Source organism: Physeter macrocephalus, chromosome 5 (assembly GCF_002837175.3).
Source record: "Physeter macrocephalus isolate SW-GA chromosome 5, ASM283717v5, whole genome shotgun sequence".
Lineage (NCBI taxonomy): Eukaryota > Metazoa > Chordata > Mammalia > Artiodactyla > Physeteridae > Physeter > Physeter macrocephalus.
Genome location: NC_041218.1, coordinates 38,425,577 through 38,452,445, shown reverse-complemented (window position 1 = coordinate 38,452,445; position 26,869 = coordinate 38,425,577). Strand labels below are relative to the sequence as shown.

Here is a 26,869-nt window from a genome sequence, read left to right as displayed (position 1 = left end):
CGAGGTTGCACTAAATCTTTGCTAAAGTTGAGAATTTGTCCTAACCATGTACAGATGGTAGATCCATAGACATATTCTAAGTCAGCAATAGGCAGCATGAGAGAGAAAGGACATATTTCCTGAAAACTGTAGTCAAAACATTTATATTCTCAAGAACATAAATCCTTTAGGACTTCAGTATCAGGAAGGCAGAAATAAATATCCCTCATCTGTCGGAGGCAACAGAGGAGACAGAAAATGAAGAATCTCTGCCTGGCCACAGAGTTAAACAACTAGGGGTAGGGAGGGATATTTGACTTTGTCAAGGGACTAAACACAATTATTCCCTTTGAATCAAATCTCAATAAGGGGATAAAGAGAAAAGGGAAGAAAAGTGGGTCTTCCCCAATACAATTTTTAAATAGCCTTTCATTCATGTATTAGCTTTCTTGAAAATAAATGTAGAGATTGATACAGATGAAATGCCATGCTTCTGGCAACAGGAGGGTCCTATGTATGCACTCAGCTTGCTTGTACAGTTGACAATCATTTCTAAGACTTGAGAAGGCCTTCATCTGGAGAAGCAAGAAGGATCCTTCACACAGGAGAGTGCACATAGGTGAGTGCAATGACTGTGTGAAGAGATAGTAGGTCTGCTGTCTCCAATAGGAGTGACTTGGCATGGCAAAAGCAGTTGATTTCTGCTATGAGAACTGGTTTTGGAATAAGAACGTCTGTCTTTCCAAAACTGGAGCAGAGCTATTAGATCCTATGTCAAAGAGAAATGTTAGGGGGCTTCCCTGGTGGCGCAGTGGTTGCGCGTCCGCCTGCCGATGCGGGGGAACCGGGTTCGCGCCCCGGTCTGGGAGGATCCCACATGCCGCGGAGCGGCTGGGCCCGTGAGCCATGACCGCTGAGCCTGTGCGTCCGGAGCCTGTGCTCCGCAACGGGAGAGGCCACAGCGAGCCTGCGCGTCCGGAGCCTGTGCTCCGCAACGGGAGAGGCCGCAGCAGAGGGAGGCCCGCGTACCACAAAAAAAAAAAAAAAAAAGAGAGAAATGTTAGGCTCATCTCCTCAGAATTTCCTTTACAACAATTTCTACTGTTTTTCCCTTTAAATTAATTCTCAGTGCTTCAAGCAAAGAGCAATAAAACATACTGTGCCTCAAATGTTCAAAGCTAAGCCATTCACCAAACACAATGTGCAGACAACTGAGAGGTCAATGATTTTAAGAATCATTAATCTTCTGATTCCTCTGTGTTGTGTCCAGCTGGGAGCAAATAAAGTCTCTGCCAGTTCTTAAACACTGACCTAGGAAATCACAGGATTTTTTAGCTGAAAGGGAATGAAATGTTTTTTTAGGGCTTCTCGGAGACCCGGTGAAACACAGTACCAGAGAGGTGTCCGAGGCTACGCAGCTTGGGAGTAGGCAGCCCAGGCTGAGATCTGGTTCGGTGCTCATTCTGCAACTCGGAGTTGAACGCAGTGGCTCAGAGATGCTCAGAGAGAACTGACACTCTTCCAACTGCTCCGAGGAGCACATCCGCCCACCTGTTTAAAATTGCCACTTCGCCTCTGCTCCCAGTCCATCATATCGTGAAAAATAGGAATCATGACGTTCCGGAGATCTGGCTGGGGTATCAAGGTCACTTCCAGGAAGGGGCCAATCAGGGCAGGGATGAAATGAAGCTTGTGTTCTCCTAAATTGAATACAATATTTATGTGTCAGTATATTTAGTTTTAATAAGATTTCAGAAAATCAGTATTATACAGTTTGTTTAAAACTGTCGTCACAAGAATACATTCAATTCCAGTTGTCTCCTCAAGCAAGAAAATATTCCCCTAAACAGATATATAAACAGTAAATTTCCATATGTTAATATTTCTTCATTATTTTTAATTAAAAAACTAGGGATTTACCCTTTTCACAGTTTAACAAAAGCCATAAGATACAATTAAACATTACATAAATCATTGGGAATTGGTTATGTATACTATTGTACATTCACACATTAAAATTCTTATGCAATCATTAAAAATGAGGTTGAAGAAGAATAACACAGATGAAGTTTTTCAATATAATTAACTGAAAAAGCAAGGTAGTATACAGTATGCACAGGTACATCTTTCATTTAAAATGAAAATATATATAATAGTCTAGAAGATTATATCCCCTAATACTAACCACAGTGGTTATCTCTGGGTGATGATATTACTGGTGATTTTTATATACGAAAAAAGGTGGTTCCTATCTGTATTATACAATTTTCTTGCTTTTTTATATAATAAACATACAGCCTAAATAAACATTTAAATGTTGGCGCAAACAAAAAATAGAACAATTTTCTGAAAAGACTACAATGTGATAATAGTGAGCTCAAAATGCTGTTTAGCAAGTGCTCAAAGGTATGGTATCGATAATTCAGAGGAAAGGAAGGTGGAGGGTGGGCTGGCCGTGGATGATTTTGTCTAGCATATGAGTGTTGAGTTCAGTCCATTATCCTAGTCATCCATGTTAAATCTCAGAATTTCTGTTTTTATAATAATAAAACTGCATGCTCTGGAAAATGTACCATGTACATTACATGTATGTACATTACATGTATAACGTTTCATATCATGGATGAAAGCATATGATACTGAAAGCACCCACTGAAAACCCAAAGAATGAGCTCAGAAGCTGAGCAGAAGAGAGCTGGCTTCATGAAAGAGCATCATTTCTTTCTTTCTTCTTCTTTCCTACCTTTGATCTTTTGTAGTAAGTGTTGAATACATACACACAATCACGCTGTTCAGAGTTATTTGCCAATTTCGGAGTTATATATCTTCACGTTAATTATCATTTTCTCTATTTTGTTTTTGTCCTAGAAGGCATTAAGGTGGCCACAGACTTGGACATACATAAATCCAGGGTGCAAACATACAGTTTACATTTATATTGACTTTAGAGGGGTTGGTTGTAAAAGGAAGGAGAATATGAAGGAAAGAATCTGGAAAGAGGAGAAAAATGAGGGATGAGGGTCAGAGATGGGCAAACCCAAGTGGGTGTTTGTGAAGTCGCTGTGTTTTGTGACTGGAAGTGCGCTGGGATATTTCAGACGTCTTCAGAATGTGGCCCGCATCTCTTTTTCTCAATATGGGATGACAATAGGACACAATTGGCAGGCCCCTCTCTATCTGAAAGTCCCTTTACTTTACATCACTGCAGTCACATGGTCCTTTCCTCTTTTTCTGATGTTGCATCAAAAGTAACTTCATTGTTTCTTATCATCTCTAAGTCACTAATACACAACCATTACGTGCGAGGAAGAAGCTGGCTTGTAATTCTTCCTGCTTTCTTACCTTTTTTTTTGACCCAGGTAATATTTTATCTTTCCCAAGGGACTACCTAGTTTTCCTCATCAGAGCAAGAACACTTCCTTCTTATTCATCAAAAGATATAAAAAATAAAATAAAATAAACAGATTTAGAAAAAAAAGAAACTTCCTTAAGCCTACCCTTGTATATTTTCCTCCAAAAGAATCAATACTTTCAAGACCAACAAACTCACTGTGGCAGAATATACAGAAACATCAATTCATAGGTCTTCTCCCTGTATCTCCCCCATCCTCCCAACATACACATTTCAAGCAGGTAACTAGCAGCCAGCATTTGCAATTCCTTTCCATAGTTATTTTTGTCAGGGCAGAAAGCAGAAGCAACCTGAACTCAATTACTCTTCGTGTCAATTGGAAAAGCCTAAACCCACTCACTGCTTATTCAAGATGTCCTGGCAAGTGAGGGGAAGAAAGAGAAAAAGGGAAGGAGATTCCTGCAGAGATGAAGGCTAGCAAGTCCTGAGATTAACGAGCCTTACACCTGTTTTGTGACTCTGCCCCAGGAGATGGCTGCAGGGCTTCAAAGTCTAGCCACAGATGCTGTTCTCCCACAGAGCCACAGACTGAAGGCACTCTGTACTCAGGACAAGGGCCATCTTGGCATGTGACTAATAACGAGGAGGACCTCCCTGCTGCTTTGACACTGTGTAAGACACCAAGCTTTTGCATACCTTTTGGGTGTGCGTGGGGAAAGGGGGATGAGAGAAGCAGCAAATACAAAATAAAATGAAAATTCCTGCCAGCTCGGATAGTCCTCCTACACCTGCAGTGGTGGAATGAGATTCAGAGCCATTACATTACGGATCTTTGTTTTTAATCTTTCCTGAGTCTGGCATCCTTTGACCTCTCTAACAAAGAACATCATTAGCATGCACTTATTTTATTTACCACTATTTCACTGAGTATTCTTGAATCTCTTTTTAAAAAGTGTCTTCCATTTATAGACATTTTACAATGTGATTTTCTTCTTTTAAAAATTTTTTACTATGAAAAATCTCAAATGTACACAAAATTACAAAGATTAGTAAAATAAATCCCCACATACCCATCATCTAGCTTCAATAATTATCAACATGTTATTGCTAATCTTGTTTCACCTATCAACCCAACTATCTTTTTCCCCTGGGAAATTTTAAACCAAGTCAGAGACATCGTAACATTCTACTTGTACAAACATCAGTAAGCATCTTTAACAGGTAGGTCATTTTATAAATAAAGAATCACAGTGCCTTTATCACACCTTCAAAAAAGGCAAACAGTAATTCCTCAAATTAATCTAAAACCAGCCTATATTAAGATTTTCCTGATTGTCTTAAAACACGTCATTTACAGTTGGCTTGTTTCAATCATAATGCAAACAAAATTCATACGCTCTATTTTTTAGCCTGATATTCTAGGACAGTAGAGAAGCCATACCCACATTTAAATCATTGTGCAGGAATGTATAATGCTAGCCTTCTTCACTGAAAACAGTTTGGGAACAAAGAATCTGTGCAACCCGTACAAGCCTTCCACCATAGAAAATTTTACTCTTATCCAATCCACAAAGCAAAATCTTGAGCTATGTATAGCAATGGTAAAATAAACTTCATTTAGATTATTTCTTTTTAAATCACAGATTTAGTATACTTTTCCCATCTCTAATTGTCAGCCACATGGTCTTGTTTTGAAGTATTTAGGGCACCTGCTACTTGGGCTGTTGTATATTTATTCACACAGAGCAGCCTGTTAGGGAAGTATTGATTTTTCTACAGCAGTTACAAGACACTGTGTTTGCAAATGTGGAAGAGAAGCCCACTTTATATTTAGTAAGAATGTTAGTTTAACTAAAAATAGAAAGAAAAAACTTAACCTTGCAGCATGATGAATGGCAAAGGTGGGACACAGCAGTAAAGAATAACCTCTTTCTTTGTAGACTAACCTTGCAAGTATAGGTACAAACATATAAATTTGGGGGAGAAAATTCATGCCTTCCCCCCTCTCGTTTTTTATTGAGGTAACAGTGGTTTATAACATTATATGAATTTTGGGTGTACAACATTATATTTTGACTTCTGTATATGCTACAGCATGCTCACCACCAGAAGTTTAGTTTGCATTCATCACCATACAGTTGACTCCCTTTACCCATTTCACCCTCCCCAACCTCTCTTCCCCTCTGGTAACCATTAATCCATTCTCTGTGTCTATGTGTTTGTTTTTGTTTCATTTTGTTTGTTCATTTATTTACTTTTAATATTCTGCATAATGAAATGATATGGTATTCGTCATGGTCTGACTTATTTCACTTAGCATAATACCCTCAAGGTTGTCACAAATGGCAAGATTTCACCTTTCTTATGACAGAGTAGTATTCCATTGTATGTACACACAGCACCTTCTTGATCCATTCATCTTTTGATGGACACTTAGGTTGTTTCCATATCTTGGCTATTGTAAATAATGCTGTTATGAACACTGGGTAGCACGTATCTTTTTGAATTAGTGTTTTTGTTTTTTTTAGATATATATACCCAGGAGTGGAATTGCTGGGTCATACGGTACTTCTATGTTTAGTTTTTTGAGAGAACTCCATACTGGCTATTGTAAATAATGCTGTAATGAACACAGGGGTGCATATATCTTCTCAAATTAGTGGGGTTTTTTTTTTTTTTTTTTGGTATTCTTTGGATAAATACCCAGGAGTAGCATTGCTAGGTTATATGGTAGATCTAATCTTAATTTTTTGAGCAATCTCCATACTATTTTCCATAGTGGCTGCACCGATTTACATTCCCACCAACAGTATATGAGCATTCCCTTTCCTTTGCATCCTGTCCAGCACTGCTATTTCTTGTCTTTTTGATGACAGCCATTCTAATGGGAGTAAGGTGATAGCTCATTGTGGTTTTGATAGGAATTTCCCCAATAATTAGGGATGCTGAACATCTTTTCATGTGCCTGTTGGCCATCTGCATATCTTCCTTGAGAAAGATGTCTATTCAGATCCTCTGCCCATTGTTTAATTGTTTTTTGTTGTTGTTGTTGTGTTGTATGAGTTATTTATATATTCGGACATTAACCCGTTATTGGATGTATGACTTGCAAATATCTTCTCCCATTTGGTAGGTTGTCTTTTTGTTCTGTTGATTGTTTCTTTTGCTGTGCAGACACTTTTTAGTTTTATGTAGTCCCATTTGTTTATTTTTGCTTTTGTTTCCCTTGCCTAAGTAGACATATCCAGGAAGATATTGCTAAGACTGATGTCAAAGAGGGTACTGTCTATGTTTTTTTCTCAGAATTCTATTGTTTCAGGTCTTACATTCAAGTCTTTAATCCATTTTTAGTTAATTTTTGTGTATGGTATAAGATGGTGGTCTAGTTTCATTCTTTTGCTGTCCAGTTTACCCAGCACCATTTATTAGAGACTGTAGTTTATCCATTTATGTTCTTTGCTCTTTTATAGTAAATTAATTGTCCATATATGTGTGGGTTTACGTCTGGGTTCTCGGTCCTGTTCCATTGATCTGCGTTTCTGTTTTTATGCCAATACCTTGCTGTTTTGATTACTATTGCTTTCTAGTTTAATTTGAAATCAGGGGGTGTGCTACCTCCAGCTTTGTTCTTTTTTCTTAGGATTATTTTGGCTATTCAGGGTCTTTTGTGGTTCCATACAAATTTTAGGATTGTTTGTTCTATTTCTGTGAAAAATGTCATTGGGATTTTGATAGAGATTGCAATGAATCTGTAGATTGCTTTAGGTAATATGGACATCCTAACAATGTTAATTCTTCCATGAGCATGGGATAATTTTCCATTTCTTTGTGCCACCTTCAATTTCTTTCAACAATGTCTTACTGTTTTCAGTGTACACATCTTTCACCTCTGGTTAAATTTATTCCTAGGTATTTTATCCTCCACTCCCCTCCCACTGCAACAGAATATTTTTTAGTCCTTCAACTAATAAATTGAAAATACTGAGGAATAACACACCTAAGAAAAGGTGTTCACTTATCACTATTTGTTTTACTCTTCTAAAATAAATCGTTTTATCAAAACCACAATGAGATACCACCTCACAGCCATTAGGGAGGCTACTATTAAAAAAACAAAACAAAACGAGATGAGAACAAACAAAAAAACCAGGACATAAGTGCTGGCAAGGATGTGGAGAAACTGGAACCCTGTGCCCTGTTAGTAGGAATGGAAAATGGTGCAGTTGTTATGGAAAACAATATGGTGATTCCTCAAAACTTAAAAACAGAATTACCATATGAACCACTGCTCACAGGTAAATCTAGGAGCTATAATGATCAGATTTGAAAATCCTAAAGCTTTATGTTTTGTCTATACATTTCTGTGTGCAAACTTGTATGTATAGTACAATATTTATATTAAGTATCGATGATATGTGAACTCTTGATATACATGTTGTATCAAAAAAAACCACTTTATGTTTAAAAGTAGACTAGTCCCTAAATTATGTATGCCCCCTTTTTCCTTGTCCTCAGCAGAATGCAAAAACTAACTTATTTCTAGCATATGGAAGAGTTTCCACACTTCTGAGGTAAACACCAATGACCAAAATCTGATTTCCATATATTGTCCAGTAAAATTTGTGTTTCTAAATTAGACCAACTGGAAAGTTTCAAGTAACTGTGTATTTAGTGACTCTGGGCATTTTCTCTACTGAATTTATTTTCCAAAACTTAGTGCTTTTTGTATCTACTAAAAACTATTGAGGATTTTAAATTATGAAATCATAACAGTTTACTTGCTTTATGAAAACATGGTGAATATGTCTTTATCAAGCTTTTTACTGCTCCACATAAACTGGACAAAAAGTTTAAAATATCAGATTTAAAAACTAAGCTTTTAACAGGCATGGACCATTTTTTCTTATATCCCTCAAAATAACTTGCACATGGCCAGTGCTTTATGAATTATGTTAAAATGAATCTATCGGCCTGTCCCATTAAAAATGAAAAACTATAATTATCTGAATAAATTTTCCTTTAGCATTCAAAATACTCAATATGATATATTTATAGGTAAACCAAATTATAACTAATGTATTTTGATATTCTTAAGTAACAAGCTGACTTAAGCTCTACAAGGGTGTCAAAATACCCTGAATACTTAATTTTTATTATCATAAAATGATATGTTGGAAAAGAGGTTTTAACATTTCTAAACATTCTCCAATTCCAGTTGTTGGATAGAAGCAATGACCTTTAAAATTCACCTGATGTTTTGGAAGTCTCAGACCGCAACTCTAGGGAAATAATGCAGAAACCAAGGAATGAAGTGAAAATGTACACTCACCCTATCCTTGAACTATGTCATTCTGGGAATCTGTACTTGAGTATAATAAGTCTTTTCTAATACAGCGCTAGAGCTAGCCTTTAGGGCTGGAAAAACAAAGAAAGGGGAGAGCGTTGTCTAAAGCAGTGCCTTTTAATCTTTTAATCTTTAGCCAAGTGCATAAGAATCACCTGTAGAACTTGTAAAAACTCAGACTGCTCTGCCCATCTCAGAGATTCTCAGAGATTCTATTCCAGTGGGTCTGGGGAGGAGTTAGAGAGTTTGCATTTCTTAACAAGCTTCCAGGTAATGCTGTCTACTGAGTATCACTGTTCTAAGAGCACTGACCTCATGACGTGTTACGGGGACCAGTATGCTCCAGAGATTTTTCACATTCTCTAGATTTCTGAGGAAAACTAAGACATAACATAAAACCCAGAGGGGTAGAAATATTTTTGTTAAAGACAAAATAGAGAAGAGTTCATGAAGTATACGACATCTTTAGTGAGACAAAAGGTGCCAGCTTTATTCAGCGAGACATGGGTCATGGGCCTAAGGGAACAGGTATGCCGGCTTGAAGAAAGATTTATGCGGAAATAACCATACATGGCAATGCTGAGATTTATCTAGAAGAGGTTAACCTGCCATGTTTTCTAACATTAGGTTAACTTAAACGAATCTGTCCTGGTCTTATCATTTGAGCTCCAACAAGAGCCTAAACCACAACAGCATTTCAATGTAGCATTCTTTGGAAAACGCTTTGCTAAATTAATGCCAAATGCAATAGGGACATTCCAAGGGTCTTGATCTGTTTTTGAAAAACAAACACACAAAGAATCAATGAAACATGAAGACTGAGAGGAGTGTTCTTCAAATAAGACAAACTGATGTTATTTTTGAGCTGAATCTAAAGACACCTCATGGGCTTCTTCTGGCTGGTTTTAGATAGTTGGAGGTTACTTTCAAGATGCTAACTTGCTTTTTTTTCCCTGAAATTATCAGCAAGCATTGAACACTGGGCTCAGTTATATATAACAAGGCTTCCTCAAATTGCCTTGTATATATTGTACATTTGAGGGATATCCTGGTCAAAAATCACTCTGTAACATGAATTGAAGTAAAATGATAATGGTTCTATTTTCACTTACAGAAAACAAATCCTGCCATCTCCAAGTTGTGCTTGGATGAGCCCAAGAGAAAAGATATAATACTTTCAGGTCATTATATATTCAATTCAAATAGGTCCATCGCTTTAATAAATCATAAGGAGGAATTACAATGCAGTAACAGCAAATGAATACTATAAATTTGCATAGTTAACATACCAAATTAAATAAGTTATGACTTTAAAGAAACCCTATGCCAATGAGATTTTAAAACAATTTATCTTCTAAATATTATTCTTTTCTACACAACCAATTTGCTAGATAATATGCTCTATCTGCTGTGGCAGATTAACACAATTGGATCTAATTGTTTCTTAGCAACTGCAGATGCTTTAAAATCCTTTGGCTATACTCTTCATGATATAGGTCATTGGTTTTTAAGTTTCTAAGAGTACAGATGCTCAAGTCAATATTTCATAAAGTTTATTCTAAATTTACTGTCATTCAGAGCCTCAATTCAGAGTTCTAGAAATTTTGAGTTGCTACAATTCCAAACTCTGAAAGGTTAGCTCATTGCTAGAATAGCATGTATTATTGGAACAATGTTAGATTATAAAATTTGTCATTCAGTAATAATGAAACACACGAAAGAAAGGTGATTTTTCAGACAGACACCAATTTACAGAATTAATTGTAACCTTATTCAATGCCAAAGTGTCAATTACTCTCTATAGATTTCTCTATTGATTTAGACATTTGGTTTCAAATGCTGTCATTGGTAAATTGTCCTTCTTCATTTGTTCACTTAAAAGGACAGTGATAAGCTAAAAATCGAGGTGCTTCTTTTTCATCACTCACCTAGGTTCTGCCACATGCTGAAAATTTCACAACCCATGGTTACCCGCATGTCACCATACCTGAAATAGAACAAAAATCAAACCTGTTAAAAAGACTCCAGAACAAAGAAGTTATCTGTGTCTCTTTAGGACACAATCTTTCATTCTGAATTAAAAGGAAATATGTTTTTCATTGAAGATGTTTAATGCAGGTGACTTTTCATTGAGGTATAACTGATATAACGTCATATTGGTTTTAGGTGTATAATGTAACAATTTGAATATCTATATATTGCAAAATGGTCACCACAATAAGTCCAGTTAATATGCATCAGCATAACTAGTTACAAGTTTTTTTTCTTTTGATGAAAACTTTCAAGATTCACTCTCCTAGCTACTTTCAACTATGTAATACAGTATTACTAACTATAGTCACCATGTTGTATCCATGCTGTACCCACCATCCCCATGACTTATTCATTTTATAACTGGAACTTTGTACAATGTACATGTCTTGATGCCTCTAATTCAAATCCTCATATAAATCCTTTAGTAAAACAGATTTGTCTCATAATTTTTCACTTCTATGGTAATTTTGAATCCTGAAAGATTGAGGACAAAAATGTTTAAATAAGTTCAAAATAGTGAAATTTCCAGAAAGGATTGCTTGTTGTCCTCTTGGTCAATGCCTCTCTACTATGATTTCTAGTTATGGAGATCTGATTTATGAATCATTTGAACTAAAATACTCTTTAAAAGGCACCACATTTTATTTGCCTCATATTCTTACCCGATTATACACTGGTACTTACTTTTCTAACACCTTTTTCTTTTTGGAAGGTGTAAACATCTCTAACTGCAGACACAACTGGTTTATAAAAATGACTGCAAGGTAAAAGTAGGAATCCCAGATCTAAAACGAGAATGAGATATTTAAATACTATGGGGTTACAAAAATATTTACAGGTGAAGTGACATGATATCTTGGATTTGCTTCAAAAGTGGTAAGTGAATGGGGGGTATAGCTGCAATAAGATTGGCCATGAGTTGGTAATAGTTGAAGCTGGGTATGGGTACATGAGGGACTCATCATACTATACTCTTTACTTTTATATATGTGTAAAATTTTCTATAACAAAGAAGTAAACTAACTAAATAAATACTATCTATTTTTGTATTGCTTCAATGATGTATCCCAAGTTTCATGAGCTCTCTGGTACATGCTAAATGGCAGATGTTTTGTTTCTCTTATAACATGTCTGAGTGTCTCCAAGGAGGCTGAGGTATAAGTTGGATTACTTTATTCCTGTGTGATTTCATTTTTGGAACCCCTTTTCATGTAGAACTGAAAAAAAAAGATACGTACACACTTTTGGATATGCTAATTGCTTTAAATTCAGAGAGTATATAAACATTCCCTACCAAGACAAATCTTCTAAGTTCTCTTATACCAAAAACAGCATCAGAAAGAGATCAGAATAAAATTCCCCAAAATAAACCTAACCAAAAACATGGAGGACATCATGGAAGGAAACTACTTTTCTACTGACACCATGTAAAATTAAAGATAAATAGGAGAAACATTATAAAGAGTTAATATCTTTTATACATAAAGAGCTCTCACAAATAAAAAAGAATATCACACTCCAAGCAAAATAATGAACAAAAATCAAGAACATATTCTTTACAAAATATGAATTTTAGTCAATAATTATTCAATACTAAAAACTAGTTAATAACTAATAAATAATTAATAACATAACTAGTAAGAAATGTAAATTAAAGCAAAAAAAATTGTTCCCTTTATCAAATTGCCCCCCAAAATTGTCTCTTCTAGTGTTGGTGTACATATAGGCAATCAAATATAATTGGTACAGTCTTTAACAATATTTTCACTTACAAATATTTATCCAAAGAAATAACTAGGAATATATGCCAACTTTTATTCTGTAAGAATACACATAAAAAGAGTAATTTATAAGAATAAAACAGTAGAAACAACTTGAATATTAAAAAGTAGCACTGTGATTATGAAATTTTGATACTTTGATTATTGTAAAGTATAAAGACATATTATGGAACCATTAAAATTTCACCGGTTTCTATTGTACTTTTTGTATTTCCTAGTTACCTGATGAGGATATTTTATTAAATGTTTAATATAAAAGAGGCTATTTTTAAAAGAATAAGAAACAAAGATGTAAAAAAATAAGACACCACTAAGAAGGGAAACCAGGATAGGCACTGCCCATTTTTATTTATCATTTCCCATTTTAAAAATGGTGTATCGAGAATTCTTAGAGACCCAGGCATATCACATTACATTGCAGACTTACACAGAGATCTGTCTTAAAGAATCTTACTAATCTTTCATTTTTTATTTCTTTTTACGAATTCATTCTAAAAAATGGGAAGAAAGAAGTAAAGGAAGTAAAGGGTTTACTTTGTAAATACATTCTTCATATAAACTCTATTTTAAAAGATGTCTTAAAAACATTATGCTCTAAGTTCTTTTTGTCATGCATGCATGGGGATCAAAAAGAATAAGAATTAAAATTTACAGTAACAATAAAGAACTTTCTCTCCTCTTAAGCACTATGATTTCCACCAGGTTGATAAACATATTTATAGATGTAACTTGTTCAAAAATATAATGAAAAACTCTTCTAACATTATTCATAATTGAAACTAATATGGCCCAAGATTAATTTGAGGTAGACAGAATAACTTTATTTCTCTACTACTAAGAGAAAGAAAATACTTGAGGTAATTTCCTGAGGGACAGTGTGAAACCTTTTAGCCCAAGTAGGATAGTCATCTAAATGGATACTCACCTTATAATCAAAGTTTTCATTTAAGAAGTTCTTACGAAGTGCATCTGACAGGTACAGAACTGTTGTAATAATAACGCTAGTGACAAAAGAGAATACATTTTAAGTTGGAAACATCATGTTAGTGAAAATCATTTATCAGGCAAGAATAAAGTAACTAAGACAGAAGAAAACCTTCAGTAAGCCTGTGGAACAATATTAGATAATTCATATTTGAAATAAAAAAGAGAACAGATGCCCAGGAAAAAAAAGAAGGAAAAGAAATCCATCACTGAAATGATATGCAGAAAAATCGATGAATTCATATGACTCAGAATTATATTAATATCTTCATGTTTTGTAATTTGTAAATTTCCAAAGCAAAAATGATTTAATAAACCTATAATATTCTATATTTTATTAACATGGAAGAAAGTCAGACTTTTAAAAAATACAGAAAAAGGGATGGAGCCCAAAGATGAAATGGATAGGATAAAACGACAGACCATATTGAGTATTTATTAGAGCTCTTCTCCTGCTCTCTCCCGTTTAAGGTGTTAGGGGGCATGTAAGAGCTATGGAAGTCAGATTCCTTCTCTCATGGTGACAAGATTGCCACTAAAGAAGCCACTACAGACTGTGAAATTGTCTATAACCCAGTACTAAGCTATGTGAAACTGACAGTGAGTGTTACAGCAATTTAGAGAATGGGGCATCTCTGAGCTGGAGAAATTAGGGAAAGCCTGTCAGAGGGGGCGTATATAGTCATATGTATTTTGTTAGGGAGATTAAAAAAGGAAGATTTGGTGAGTATTCTTGGTTAACTCTTGAGTTATCCAATTTGTTCAAAATCTGCTCCTTTTTACAGCTACAAGAGTATATATTCAAAATTGAACGTATTTCCAATTGGTTCATTTAATGTTAGATATAGCATTATATTGAAACAAGATAGGTCACTCCCCAAACCACCCAAAACCAAGCACCAACATATAAATGATTGATATTTAAAACCTCTTGGCCTTTTTTAAGATGCATGCATAAGGAAGTGCTTGTGATGTGATGAGACCCCAGCTCTCATTACGGGATTTGTAACTGAAGGATATAGCTGTCTGACCCTATAGGTAAAACAACATGAAACAAAACAAAACACCCCCACCAACCTCACACCTTGGTTGTCCTACTGGTAAAATATAGATTAGAAGAGTATTTACTAATTACAAGAATATTTATAGTCTTTGAAGAACTTAAATGTTCATTATTGTAATCTGCTGGAAAACTCACTATTATAGTCTCCTTGTGGGGCAGGAGAGGATTAACGAGGCTAAGGAGTTGGATGGTTGAATGTGGAAGCTCAAGGTAAGAAGAGGAAAGAGAAGAAAATCACCATTTTCATGGGCACTTGCTCTACCATGAGCAAGCACTCTGTTACATACATGTGCCTTTTATATGTCATTTACATCTTTCAATGAATCATCCTATGAAAATCAAGTATAAGTAAAGCCTATGAGATTGAGAAGTGCTGTGGTTTCTTCTCCCCCCTCAAATGGCAGATATCGAGTGAATTTCCAATCAGAGACAAATCACCTGCAAGTAACAGGTGTGTAAAGTGGCAATTGTCCAGACACTGGTGAAATCAATAATGGTAACTGACTAAGTTTCCCAAGTAGTTTATTCAAATCTTACTATATGAAACTAAAGCTTACTTGTCAGAAAATGAAATGCCACCAGGCAAGGAAGGGACTCTTTGCCCAGCATCTAGTAGATTGTGGGGCTTCTAAGTTTATTTATTTTTTTAAATTTAAAAAAAAATTTATTTTATATTGGAGCCTAGTTGATTAAAAATGTTGTGTTAGCTTCTAAGCTTAAAAAAGAAAAATCTGCATCCTTAACAAATGTTCTGCTTTGACATCCAATGGAGAAACACACACAGTTCCACTAAACCTGAGTTTTACATCAAAAACCACCTTCTGGCCCACAACTCTAGCTTGGATCGTTGTTCAGAAACAATAACCTCTAGCGTTAGTGAAACATGACATATCTGGGGTTTGGGTTATTGGGCCCAATGCTCCGGAAAGGAGCCACCAAACTCAATCTTCCAAGTGAGAGAGATTATTCCATGGCAAAGATTACTCACTTGTTATTTATATGCTGGGTCCCAAACACACACACAAAATCCACGGCTTCTTGAACTGTGCTTGCTGGTAAACAATATGGAGCCTCTCTGGCTTTATGAAGGACCCGTGAGTCTCAGGCTGGCCACTCACTGGAATCACTCGGCAGCTTTAAAAACACAGATGTCAGGATCACACCCCCAGAGATTTAATAACTGGACTGGGGTGCGACCTGGACATCAAGATTGGTAAAGCTCCCCGAAGAGTCTATGTACACCCCAAACTGAGAAACACTGCTCTAGACTTTTAAAAGTTAGACAAACTTTCATGGGTACCTGGTAATCTAGTTAAGATGCAGATTATGATTCAGCAGGCCTGGGATAGGGCCTGAGGTTCTGCATTCCTAACAGTCTCCCGGAGATGTTAATGCTATTGATTCACAATCCGCCCTTTGAAGAGCAAAAGGCTCTAGAGAGGTAGGTCTGAGTCAGAAGCAGATTCCAAACAACACTGCTTCACATTCTCCTGCCTTCTAGAATTTTAGGCCGAGGACTACTGTGGTTCTTTAATGGGTCTTGCATCCTTGCTCTGGATTGAACACCTCACCCTCTTATCTTATCAAGGCTGCTTTATCATCAGGCACAAGAGGTACAGGGCACAGGGCCTTTTCAGGGCCTCTGGAAAATATTGAGCCCTGAAAAAGTGTTATGGAATCAAAAACTAAAACTGCAAAATAAAAACTAAAAAAAGGTTCGTAACATGTCCACAGAATGCAACATCATTTTCATTAATTGTCTAATTTGATATTCATGCAACTTCTTTTATATTGAAAAAATCAGAGGTTACTTTTTATAACTTAACAAGAATTCCTAAGTATACAGAAGTGCTGAGAAATCACAGGTAATTGGAATTAAATGATTTACTCCATAGGCCAATAATTTAAAAAGCAAACTGTAGAAATTGCTTTTCATTTTGGCATGTGGCATGTGGGTCTATTTAATGTTTGATATGATGAAGGGTAAGACCTCCAAAAATAAGACTTCTCAGGGCTAGAAAGATCTTAAAATGACTCTACTTCAATTGCTTTTCATTTATGCTCGTAACATTCAGCCCAAGTCACAGAGGCAGCTCCCAAAGCTTTTTATGTCTCAGCACTAAGACAGTTTCCTGGCACACAGGTCTCCAAGTCAGCTAAAGGCATTTATACATTATTACTCCTTCACTGTAGTGGATACCTGTAGTGTTTAAGGATTTTTCTTTACTTGTTCTAATTTATCCAAAACCGTGTGGCTCCTTTGGTTTTATTCTTTTACTCATGACTCAGTTTCTGAATATGAGAACATTTTAAATCTCAGCGCTCCAACTCAATAGCTAAGAAAGCCTTTGCAATCTTTTACTACAAACGGTCAAAATACTGATGTCTGCTATAGAAATGCAGGCATAAGGATCACTTTTGACAACCCTAATCTATGGCACAGCATGATAAGCGTATACATAAAAGAGAAACTGGCGCACAAGAAATCAAAGCTCTTTCTTCAAGTTTTCCAGTTGCCACTTCATTCCTGGCATTTAGAAAGTATTTTTTAAGCAACGCTATCCCTCCTATAGAAACCTCATTTCCTATAAACTGTCCTTTTGAAAACTACTCCAACCTGATAATCTGCTGAAGCAAAAGCCCATCTCCATAAATTATAAATGGATTGAGAGAAGCACCTTTTGGATAAACCGGGCATCAACAAGGCTGATGTTTGTGCACTGAAAAACTATGGAGATCTAAATTTGGAGTATGACAACTTCCCTACAACCTGGCAGGTTAAGAGGGCAGAAGAAATCACCACAAAGACATTTAGGGCAGATAAAAATCCTGGACAGCCATCAGGGAAACTGATCTGAGCTAGTGGTCCTCAAATGTCAGTACATGAGCAGCACCTGAAAGAGACATAAGACTTTAGGGCCTCACCAGCGCCTATGGCTTGGTGAGATCACACCGGGGCCCAGCCGGGTGATTCTGATGCACGTGACAGTTCATTCTGAGGTCTGGTGTTACAGATGGAAGAGAAGACAAACAAGGGTTGGGACTTGGAGAGCAATGACATTTGGGGAATTTGTCCTCGTTAAACACTGCATCACCAAGGGCCTAGCCCAGTGTTTGTTGAATGACTATAGCCTCAAACCTGTATTTAAATCTATGCTTTGTGATAATTACTTGCTGTACTAGATAATTCTAAAATGTAATGCTTGTAGAACTTTTTATACTTTTCTATAGATATTTTGAAGAAGAGATTGAAATTAAGACAGGCAAAGCTGATGGAGAAAGGCACTCCAAGTGGAGGGCACAGAATCCGCCAAAATGGGGAAGAAGGAAAACGATCAGTAATTTTGCTTTCGGTGAAGGAAGCATGCAGTGCGGGTGAGGTAAAAAGAATGAAGAAGAATTGAAATGGAAGAATTTTTAAAAATTCCTTGACCTCCTCCTCCGGGCAGTATTGGCAAAAAAATCACTCATGTAACAAAAGCCTCAGTTTTTCTGACCTATTGGGCTTAAACCCTAACGTATTCTTGCCTTTCCTCATGTGTTCATTCTCTCTACCAGCTCCTCACAACTCACCTGGAGATGCAGTGTGCGGGCAATTCTTGTGTAAATATTTGCTATAACTATCGAAGTTTTTGGTACATTCATCTCAGTAATATATAGTTTTGATAAAAATCACTCTCTTTCCTCCTGGACAGAAAAAGCGTTTAAAGATAATTACCCTAATAGAAAAACACCACCATCGACAAAAAACAATAGTACAATGGGTGTTCAACAGATCAGCTACTCTAACATAAAACTTTTCATGGTCAGTATCACGTACTCTGTCTTCCTTCCTGTTACTATGGATAAAGTATCAACGCTCCTAGCTAAGGCCAAGCTTCCTTGTGTGCAAAGGATCAGTGCTACTCTGAATGTGGAGAGCTTCCTTCATTGACAAGTCTCAGCACAAAAAACAATGTCAGCTGAACTAAACTGCATGTTTATGCAGTTGATTTAGTTTCCAGTGCAAGTCGATGGTGGACAGGTGCCACCCCCTTAGGAAAGCTGACAGACAGGCACAATGAGAAATACTTTACTTGATCTCCTCCCTACTTGCCTACCCGAGGACACTGTTTCTTCCCTTGGGCCTGATTTCTTTAGCACCATCAATATTTCTCTTTTCTGTGCCCTTCCTATCAGTAAACGAACATGCATAATATTCCATATTTAGAAATGAATCCGAGTCCTCATATCTCCTTCCAGATATAGCCCCATTTCTCTGCTCCCTTTTACAGCAAAATCTTCTAAGGAGCTGACAATTATTGCTTTCACTTTCTCCATTCCCATCTGTTCGCAAATTCACTCTAATAAGACTTTCATCTCCACCACTCCATGAAACAGCACTTGTCAAGGTCACCAATATCTACACCGCACTGCCAAATCCCAGGGATAACTGTCAGTCCTCATCCTCCAACCTCCCAGCAGCTCTTGATACTCCTTCCTTCATGAAATATTTTCCTCATACGGTATTATACCCTTCTGGTTCTCATCTTACATCACAGGCTACTCCTTTTCAGTCTCTGTTGCTGGCTGCTTCTCAACATCCTGAACTTTGAATGGTTGGCATGTTCCAGGGCCCAGGCTTAAGTAGTCTTCTCTTTTCAATCTATACTTTCTTCTAGGGTGCTCTCATTCAGTTTGATGGCTTCAAATACTACCCAATGCTAATGACCCTCAAATGTATGTCTCTAGGCTTGACTTCTTCTCTGAGCTCCATACAAGCATGTCCAGCTTCTTCTCCTACATCTCCACTTGGGTATCTAAGAGCATCTCAAACTTCTGTTCAATACAGGATTCCTCACCTCTCCCACTCCTAATGCTACTCCTCTCTCAGTATCTTCCATCTAAGTGAAAGGCACTACCATTTGTCCTGTTCAGGCCAAAATTCTAAGAGCCATCTTCAAGTTTTTTTCGCTCTTGCCCACAGCCAGTCATCTGCAAATCTTATCATCTCTGTCTTCAAAATCGATCTTCTCACTACCTTCATTGCAATTCACCTATTCAAGCCATCATCATCTCTTACCTGGACTGCTGTATTAAGCTCCTAACTGGTCCTTCCTGGTTTCTTTCTTGTCTCTCTACCCCCTAACATCTGGACCCTGTCTTCTTCCAACCTCATTTTTACTGGTTCCTTCCCTCCTCACATTTCTGCCACACAGTCTTTCAGCTCCTTGAATGTGCCATCTTCACTCTGACCACAGGGCCTTTGTATATGCTATTCCTGCTGATAAGAACAGTCTTCCTTGGCTATCTGCCTGTTAACTCCTGCTTTAGATTTCAGCTCAAGTTTCACTCCTTCCAAAAAACTCCTCCTATCCTAGTCCAGAACAAAGTTCCTTTCATAACCCCTCTCATAGAACTGTGCTTTTTATCTCTATGACATTTATTTTTACATGTTAGGCACTGGAAAATATGTATTGAATGAATGGGTCAGTGAATGAATGGATGACCTTCCCTAAGAATCTTTGATTCAATAAATCACTTATTTGCTACACAGATCTCATTTGAACGCTAAACTGGTGAAGGCAGTAATCAGCTAAACAATTCAGTGTTTGGTGGGAAAAAAACACACACAAAAAAGTGTATGTTTGAAGCCAAATGCACACAAGATAAACAAAATAAGGGCCTGAAATTTCAACTGCAGGGCCAGGGAGTTTTTACTCTTCTCTGTAAGTAAGTCTGTTACAAGATTTATCTCCTTGAAAATATGTATAAAGCTGTAACTTTATTTTTGTACTGTATTTTGCAATGTGTATGGAAGGGGGTGGAGAGAAGCTTGTCTCAAAGTGTCCTGTATTTTTGGTACTTAATTTTCATCTCCCTTATGTTCTCTTTCTCAGATTGAGCAGTTGTCCTCATCCTACCAAGAAATTACGGTGGACAGGCACAATAGAGCTTTGCAAGCAGGCAGAAGTCAAGTTTCTTATCCTTGTGAAATTTAGCCTGGACGCACTTACTACGTTACACAATGTGAGACATTCAGGTAGAAATAAACAAATGACCATACTAATCGCCAGGTGTCTGTAGTCACAGCTTTTGTCAGGACTTCACATAAAGCAGAGAAGCTGCAGGATTTGGTACAGCACAGTTGATGGAAGAAAGTTAAGGGCATTTAACTCACTTGAAAACACAGGAAGAAAGAACCAGCACATAAAATAACATATTTTGCGGGATGAGCTATTCAGTTGAGTTCAGCGTATGGCAATGGTGACTTCTCGGCCAGTTACTATCGATTTGACACGTATTAAGCAAACAAGTGGGTAGTAAAAGTGGGAGTTCAGGTTGAAATGCCTCTTTGAGGGGCCCTTATCAAATATTTATCTAAGAAAGTTAGTATCATGGAAGAAAAGGTGGTCAACTTCAGGGACCTAGGTCTAGCTTCTGCAACTTGCTTCTATACAGTTTAACAAAGTAAAACCTTTTTCTTTCTGGTGTGTGCTCTTTAACATTATTTAAAATATCTTTAACATCTTTCAGAAATTTATTTTTCTACCAATATTATTGAGGTTAATATTTTTTACAGATAAGGCACAAATAGCTAAAGGCTTATCTCTGAACTACATTGCATTTATAGCACATGAAAGATCCCACAGGCTTTCGTAATTTGAATGGGAAATGGCTATGGCAGTTAAATGAGGAGAGGAGAGGGAAACTGAACAGCAAAGAGCAGGTGGTCTGTTCCAACTTGGCAGGAGCTTCACCAGGCCCTGGGGTCCTGTCTGTGAATTAGGTTGGATCTGCCACAGCCCGTCATCGCCAGTGGAAAAGTAGTGCCAGATTCCTATCAGCACTGACTTGGGTGGCAATGGAATGATGTTATTGCATCCAGCAAACGCTTATGGCCTTTTTTCTTGGGTTTGCTATGGGACTAATCTTCTGTTTAAATGCATTACACAGAGCTCATCTCTAACAAAATCATGTTGCTATTTGGTTAACATTATCGATGAAAATCTTGAACATCATATGTTTACTTAAAAACAGAATCTAGACTTCCAAGTCTTCTACCCACTCATATGACCATAAAGTCTTCCTAAACGGAGTAGAGATTTTTAGGTGGGGCAGAGCGAGATGGCATTTCATATCAAAAGCCACATGGTTGCCATGGTTTTCAGAAGCTCAAGCACCACCTTTGTACAAAAGGAACAAAACGTTAAATTTACTTTCAGTTTGAATTTCTGCCACTGAAAATTCTTTTTTTTTTTTTAAATAACAGCTGCTGTTTTTTTTTTCAATTTAATTAATTAATTAATTTATTGGCTACGTTGGGTCTTTGTTGCTGTGCGTGGGCTTTCTCTAGTTGCAGTGAGGGGGGCTACTCTTCGTTGCGGTGTGCGGGCTTCTCATTGCGGTGGCTTCTCTTGTTGTGGAGCACAGGCTCTAGGTGTGCGGGCTTCAGTAGTTGTGGCACACGGGCTCAGTAGTAGTGGCTCGTGGGCTCTAGAGTGCAGGCTCGGTAGTTGTGGAGCACGGGCTTAGTTGCTCCGCAGCATGTGTGATCTTCCCGGACCAGGGCTCGAACCCTTGTTCCCTGCATTGGCAGGTGGATTCTTAACCACTTCACCACCAGGGAAGTCCCCCACTGAAAATTCTAATTCAAGTCAAAATATCCCTCTGCACACAGAGCAGGCAGAATGACCAAATGATGATGCTGTATGATGATGATGTCAGCAGCCTGGACCCCTTCCCATGTGACTCCCTGGACCACTCCATAGCCCTTGCCAGGTACCCGGAATATTTGCTCTTTGGTAATAAGGCCAGATACATGACCAATGGCTCCCACTTAAATCTGTAGCATCTGGACATCCAGAGGAAGAGATATTTGATTCTACTCACAGATATCAAACTAAATATGCTAAACTCTAAAGAGAGCTATTTCAGGAGTCTCAATTAGTCTTCAAAATGGAAAAGCTGTTTCTGTACTTATGTAAAATATAATATGCCATATTATACTGTTTGTTACTTCACCAAGTTTTTAACACAGCATTTTAACACCTCCCCGTTTATAAATGTATACTGCAGCAGAAGCCATATTAGGCATATGTAATCAAAATCAAACCCTATTTTCCTGAGGCATTTACCACCATCATATCTGGGCATCTGGGGAGGACATACAGCGTCCTTGGCCTATGAATAGACACCTGGAGAATCTAACCTTCACTCTAAGCATGGGAGTGTTGGGGATGGGAGAAAAGGAAGAAGGAGAGGCAAGCAAATGTGAGCTTGAAGGAAAGAATGCTTATGAAATAGGGTAAACTCCAAGTGTGGCGATCAGGCCACTTTCCTAAGAAAACTTCACCTTCATTTTGTATCCTGAGATACTAGAGGCAAGAAGTGTGACAGCAGATAAATCCATGACACTGTGCCCTCCAGGAACAGCTCCTGCCATTCTGACCATCCCCTACTCTCCTTTCCTGACTCCTATTCATCCAAGTATTGACCTCAGAGCATTTTACCTCCCCCACCCCCTGATATGCTTAATACAAGCTAATCTAATCAACTGTCAGAGATTCACTTTTACATCAGTAACTTCCCATATGTCTGTATCTAGTTCTGAACTTCCTTCAGAGCACGATTTCAGCCTCTGTTGGTCACGTTTCTCAGTGTATAAGAGGATCTTCAACCTTCCTGTGTCCCACTCAAGGGTCATATCTTATTCTCAGTGCTCAGCACATGGGAGATGCTGAATGGATTCTGCTGAGTGCTGAGTTAATATGAATTAAGAAAGATCAGAAACGACTCAAGTGTCCAGCAACAGGGCTGGTTAAATAAACTATGGTACATCTAGTTAATAGAATATTATACAGCTACAAAAGAAAAAGAAACCATAAATGAATGAGGAGCTTTCTACGTGTTGATTTGGTAAGGATTTTTAAGTGAAAGAGATATGTGCAAGAGAGTTTATCTATTGTGCTACCTGCTAGTCCCTGCATAAAGGAACAGTGCAAGGACATGCAAGAAACTAATAAAAGTGGTTACTTCAGGCTGGGGGTAGGTGATAAATAAGGTAATGGGAGGGGGACTTCTCAAGGCATACTCTGTTATATTGTTTGATTTTGAACTATGTTAATATATTACCTATTTAAAACAAATAGTAATCATTAAAAAAATAAAATAAAATAAACAAGCAAAAAAATCTCCCAAAACGAGTGAGAAATTAATTCAGAGGCAAAGAAAAAGAACTCCAGGATTTGGAGGTTTCAAACTTGAGATCAAAGTGAAAAGACTGTTTCGCAGTCTCCTCTCCCCCTATGCAATGAGCTGCAATTATTATCAATGTAAATGTCTTACTTGTTAGCCACCAAGCGCATGACAGTCCAGTCCTTTGGAAACATCTCTGGGCGTATCAATATTCGGAACACAGTAAATATCTGCAGCAGGAAATCCTTGGATAAGGAGGAAAGAGACAATTTTACTGAGTTTTTATAACTGTCAACACACACAGACACACACACAGACACACACACACAGACACACACACACACAATGCTGTTGTTACCATTTCCAAAGCAATTACAGAGAAGCGAGCCCTACTTCAACAGTTTACCCAGGAGAGGGAATCATTACCCTTCCCATTCTTAGCACCCAGCTGGTTTCCTACCCTTCCCAAATGTTCCTTTTTCCTTCTCTTTCTCATGCACAGTGGAAATGACTTTTGGTTTTTCTTAACAAGCTCCAAAAATTTAGGTTTTAGAAATAAAATGGAAAACTAGTTAACAGAAGATTAGCAGGGAAATATATTTTCTTTCTTCTATTACAGTGTCCTAAACTTCAGAACTTTTCAACTCAAGAGAACCGTAAATGGTCCTGGTTTGATTTTGCTTTCCTTTAAGTGGGTGTCAAAATTCAGAAATTTTTTGCTTAAGATGATTTTATGTTCATTAAAAAGCACCTTAAGCAAAAAACCCATGTTTCTTAGAGGGCATTCTGAAGATGCAGTATTAATGGGATGCATGCAGGTTTATAGAATCTGAGGGTCCTCTGCAGAATAAATAGAAATAACGGATGTACGCTAAGCTGAGCCCAGTGACAAGTCCTTAGAAGCTAAGAGAGTGTCAAGGTATTCTTCACAGAGATGCCATACCAGGGGGAGTGGTATTTACGGAGATGTTATCTTTAAACTGATCACCTGGAAACACTCTTGACAAGAAGCTATTTTCAGGCATGGAAATATCATTTCTTAAAACGTTACAAGAGATAGGCTCAAAGTGCTGGAGCACATTATACTTAACAAGGAATCAAGACGATAACACACCGCAGGTAATGAATAAAATGGAGCTTGCCCTACTCAAAAAGAGATTGGCTCAATCTAGCTATCATTTAGATTTATTAACTAGAAAACTTAAAATTTTTTTTGTAACTTAAGTACTGCTAGGAAAATATATTTAACAATCTGATTGAAGGCAACAGTATGGTTTTGCTTAGAAAAAACACCCCAAACACAAGAGTTTTATTTATCAAACCCAACAACACATTATGTTAAACACGTAAGCTGCTTGAATATAAGATTACGATTGTCACTCATACCATTAGAAGACAGAAAGATAGAATCTAGAAAACTAAGAAACACGTGGGAGCTGTGTGTGTGTGTTTACATATTCTAACAGCTTTGATCAAACTCAGAAATATTTTGACAAGAATTTATTTTAGCTTCTTTGGCTTCAGCACACATACGTTGATGTGTAGTATGCGCCATGTGGAAACATGCCCAATAGGTCATCTTACTTTAAATGGCCAGACAGATCCTCCCTGTGTTGTCAGAATCACCAGTTTCCCAAATGTATTCTACTACGGGTCAGATAATTTTGGGAAACACCTCCCATTCTAGCCCTCCCTTGGGATAGGAGGTCATTAGCACACTAAAACTGTGAGAAGCTCTTTTTAACGCATTTCTAAAACTTATTCCAAACGGTTTTCCGGATGATTCTTTTGAGTTTCCCAGACATGAACACATATAATCCCTGAGAAAAATGTTTGCATTTACCTTTCAAAGTGTTACAGCTCACTTTAGTTTCCTGTCTTGTTGCATTTGCTTAGATAGATATTAAAGAAAAAATCATGAAGGTGGTGAGTCGCTTGTTTTTTCACAGTCTACAAGTACTTAGGAATAGTTTAAATAAATTCTAAAATACTGATGTTTCATCTTTTCTCCCCCAATCTTTTAATGGAATTGGAAAATGGAGGCAGCACACTTCGCGGTGGGAAATAGGAGAGTGTGATGTCCATTGCACAGAGAAAAAAATTGGCTGAAAAATTGGCGGCAGGAGGAGAGATATCTATCTTCTGGGCTGGCAACTTGGATCATTCTTTTGTAGTGCAGGGGACAAAGGTGACGTTATTCCACGTATAGGATTGGAGACAGACAACCTGTTTCTGAACCGTCTCATTTTCCTATTCCCATTTATCTCACAAAATATAATAAAAGGCGTGCCAGCATGGGACCCTGTGCCAGTGCTTATGTATTGACATCAATCTTTATTTCCCTGAAGAAAACTTTTCAGTGTCTCAAGTAGCTTTCTAAGCTTCACCTACCTTTACAGAACCAAAGACATTCATTTGTAGAAACCTTACAATGAAAATAAAAGAACATTACACTGAGAATCAGGAAATCTAGACTTTAATCCTGCCTCTGTCATTAACTGGCTCAGTGACCTTGGTAACTTGTTTAACCTCTCTGGAACTGAGTTCTGAGGTTTTATAATGCGGGGGCTTTGAGGTCCCTTGTAGTAGAGAAGATTAAAAATAATTAATATGATCACGTATCTATTCATACAGTATGCAAACATGTTTCTTACTTCTCAACTGTAGGCTAATGTTTTAGCAGATGGTAACACAAACACCTTCCACTGTGGTACTTACATGTAATTTAGTTTGGCAAGTATTTTTTGTCAGCTGCCAGGCGACAGGTTACACTTCAAACTCAGTTCCAATGTTTTAAAGCACTAAGACCTGAACGCTAGATTCAGCATCCCCTCCCTTCCCTCCCCCAATACAATGGTACTTCCTTGTCTGTTCTGAGTACTTTTCAGCTCTGATTATTTCACTAAAAAAGAACTTCTGCAGAGATATGTGAAATTATTTTGCACACATAACGATAACTAAATAACAGATTCTTTTTATAATCTAGAAAAAGAACACTGCTGTAATAATACTCCTGTTTGGACAGCACACCGAAATAAGTGTTTCATATGCCTTCATTTCAAAATTGGCAGCCTGGGAGCAGTTTCTTTTCTGTTTGTTTACTTCAAATAGCACAACATGGTTACTTAACTGTATTCCCGGTAATTATTCAAATA

The 26,869-nt window shown here is 37.3% G+C and overlaps 1 protein-coding gene across 4 annotated transcripts in view; it reads right to left on the bottom strand.

The window, feature by feature from the left end:
- DOCK4 (dedicator of cytokinesis 4) overlaps positions 1-26,869 on the bottom strand; it is a 499,472-nt gene that overhangs the window by 63,661 nt on the left and 408,942 nt on the right. For all 4 annotated transcript variants that reach the window (XM_024128243.3, XM_028489854.2, XM_028489855.2 and 1 more), the window contains 5 exons: positions 23,865-23,959; positions 13,416-13,491; positions 11,394-11,494; positions 10,604-10,662; positions 1,531-1,679 (listed from right to left, as the gene is read on the bottom strand). In XM_024128243.3, the coding sequence (XP_023984011.1) occupies positions 1,531-1,679; positions 10,604-10,662; positions 11,394-11,494; positions 13,416-13,491; positions 23,865-23,959 (480 nt within the window). The remainder of the gene's footprint in view (positions 1-1,530; positions 1,680-10,603; positions 10,663-11,393; positions 11,495-13,415; positions 13,492-23,864; positions 23,960-26,869) is intronic.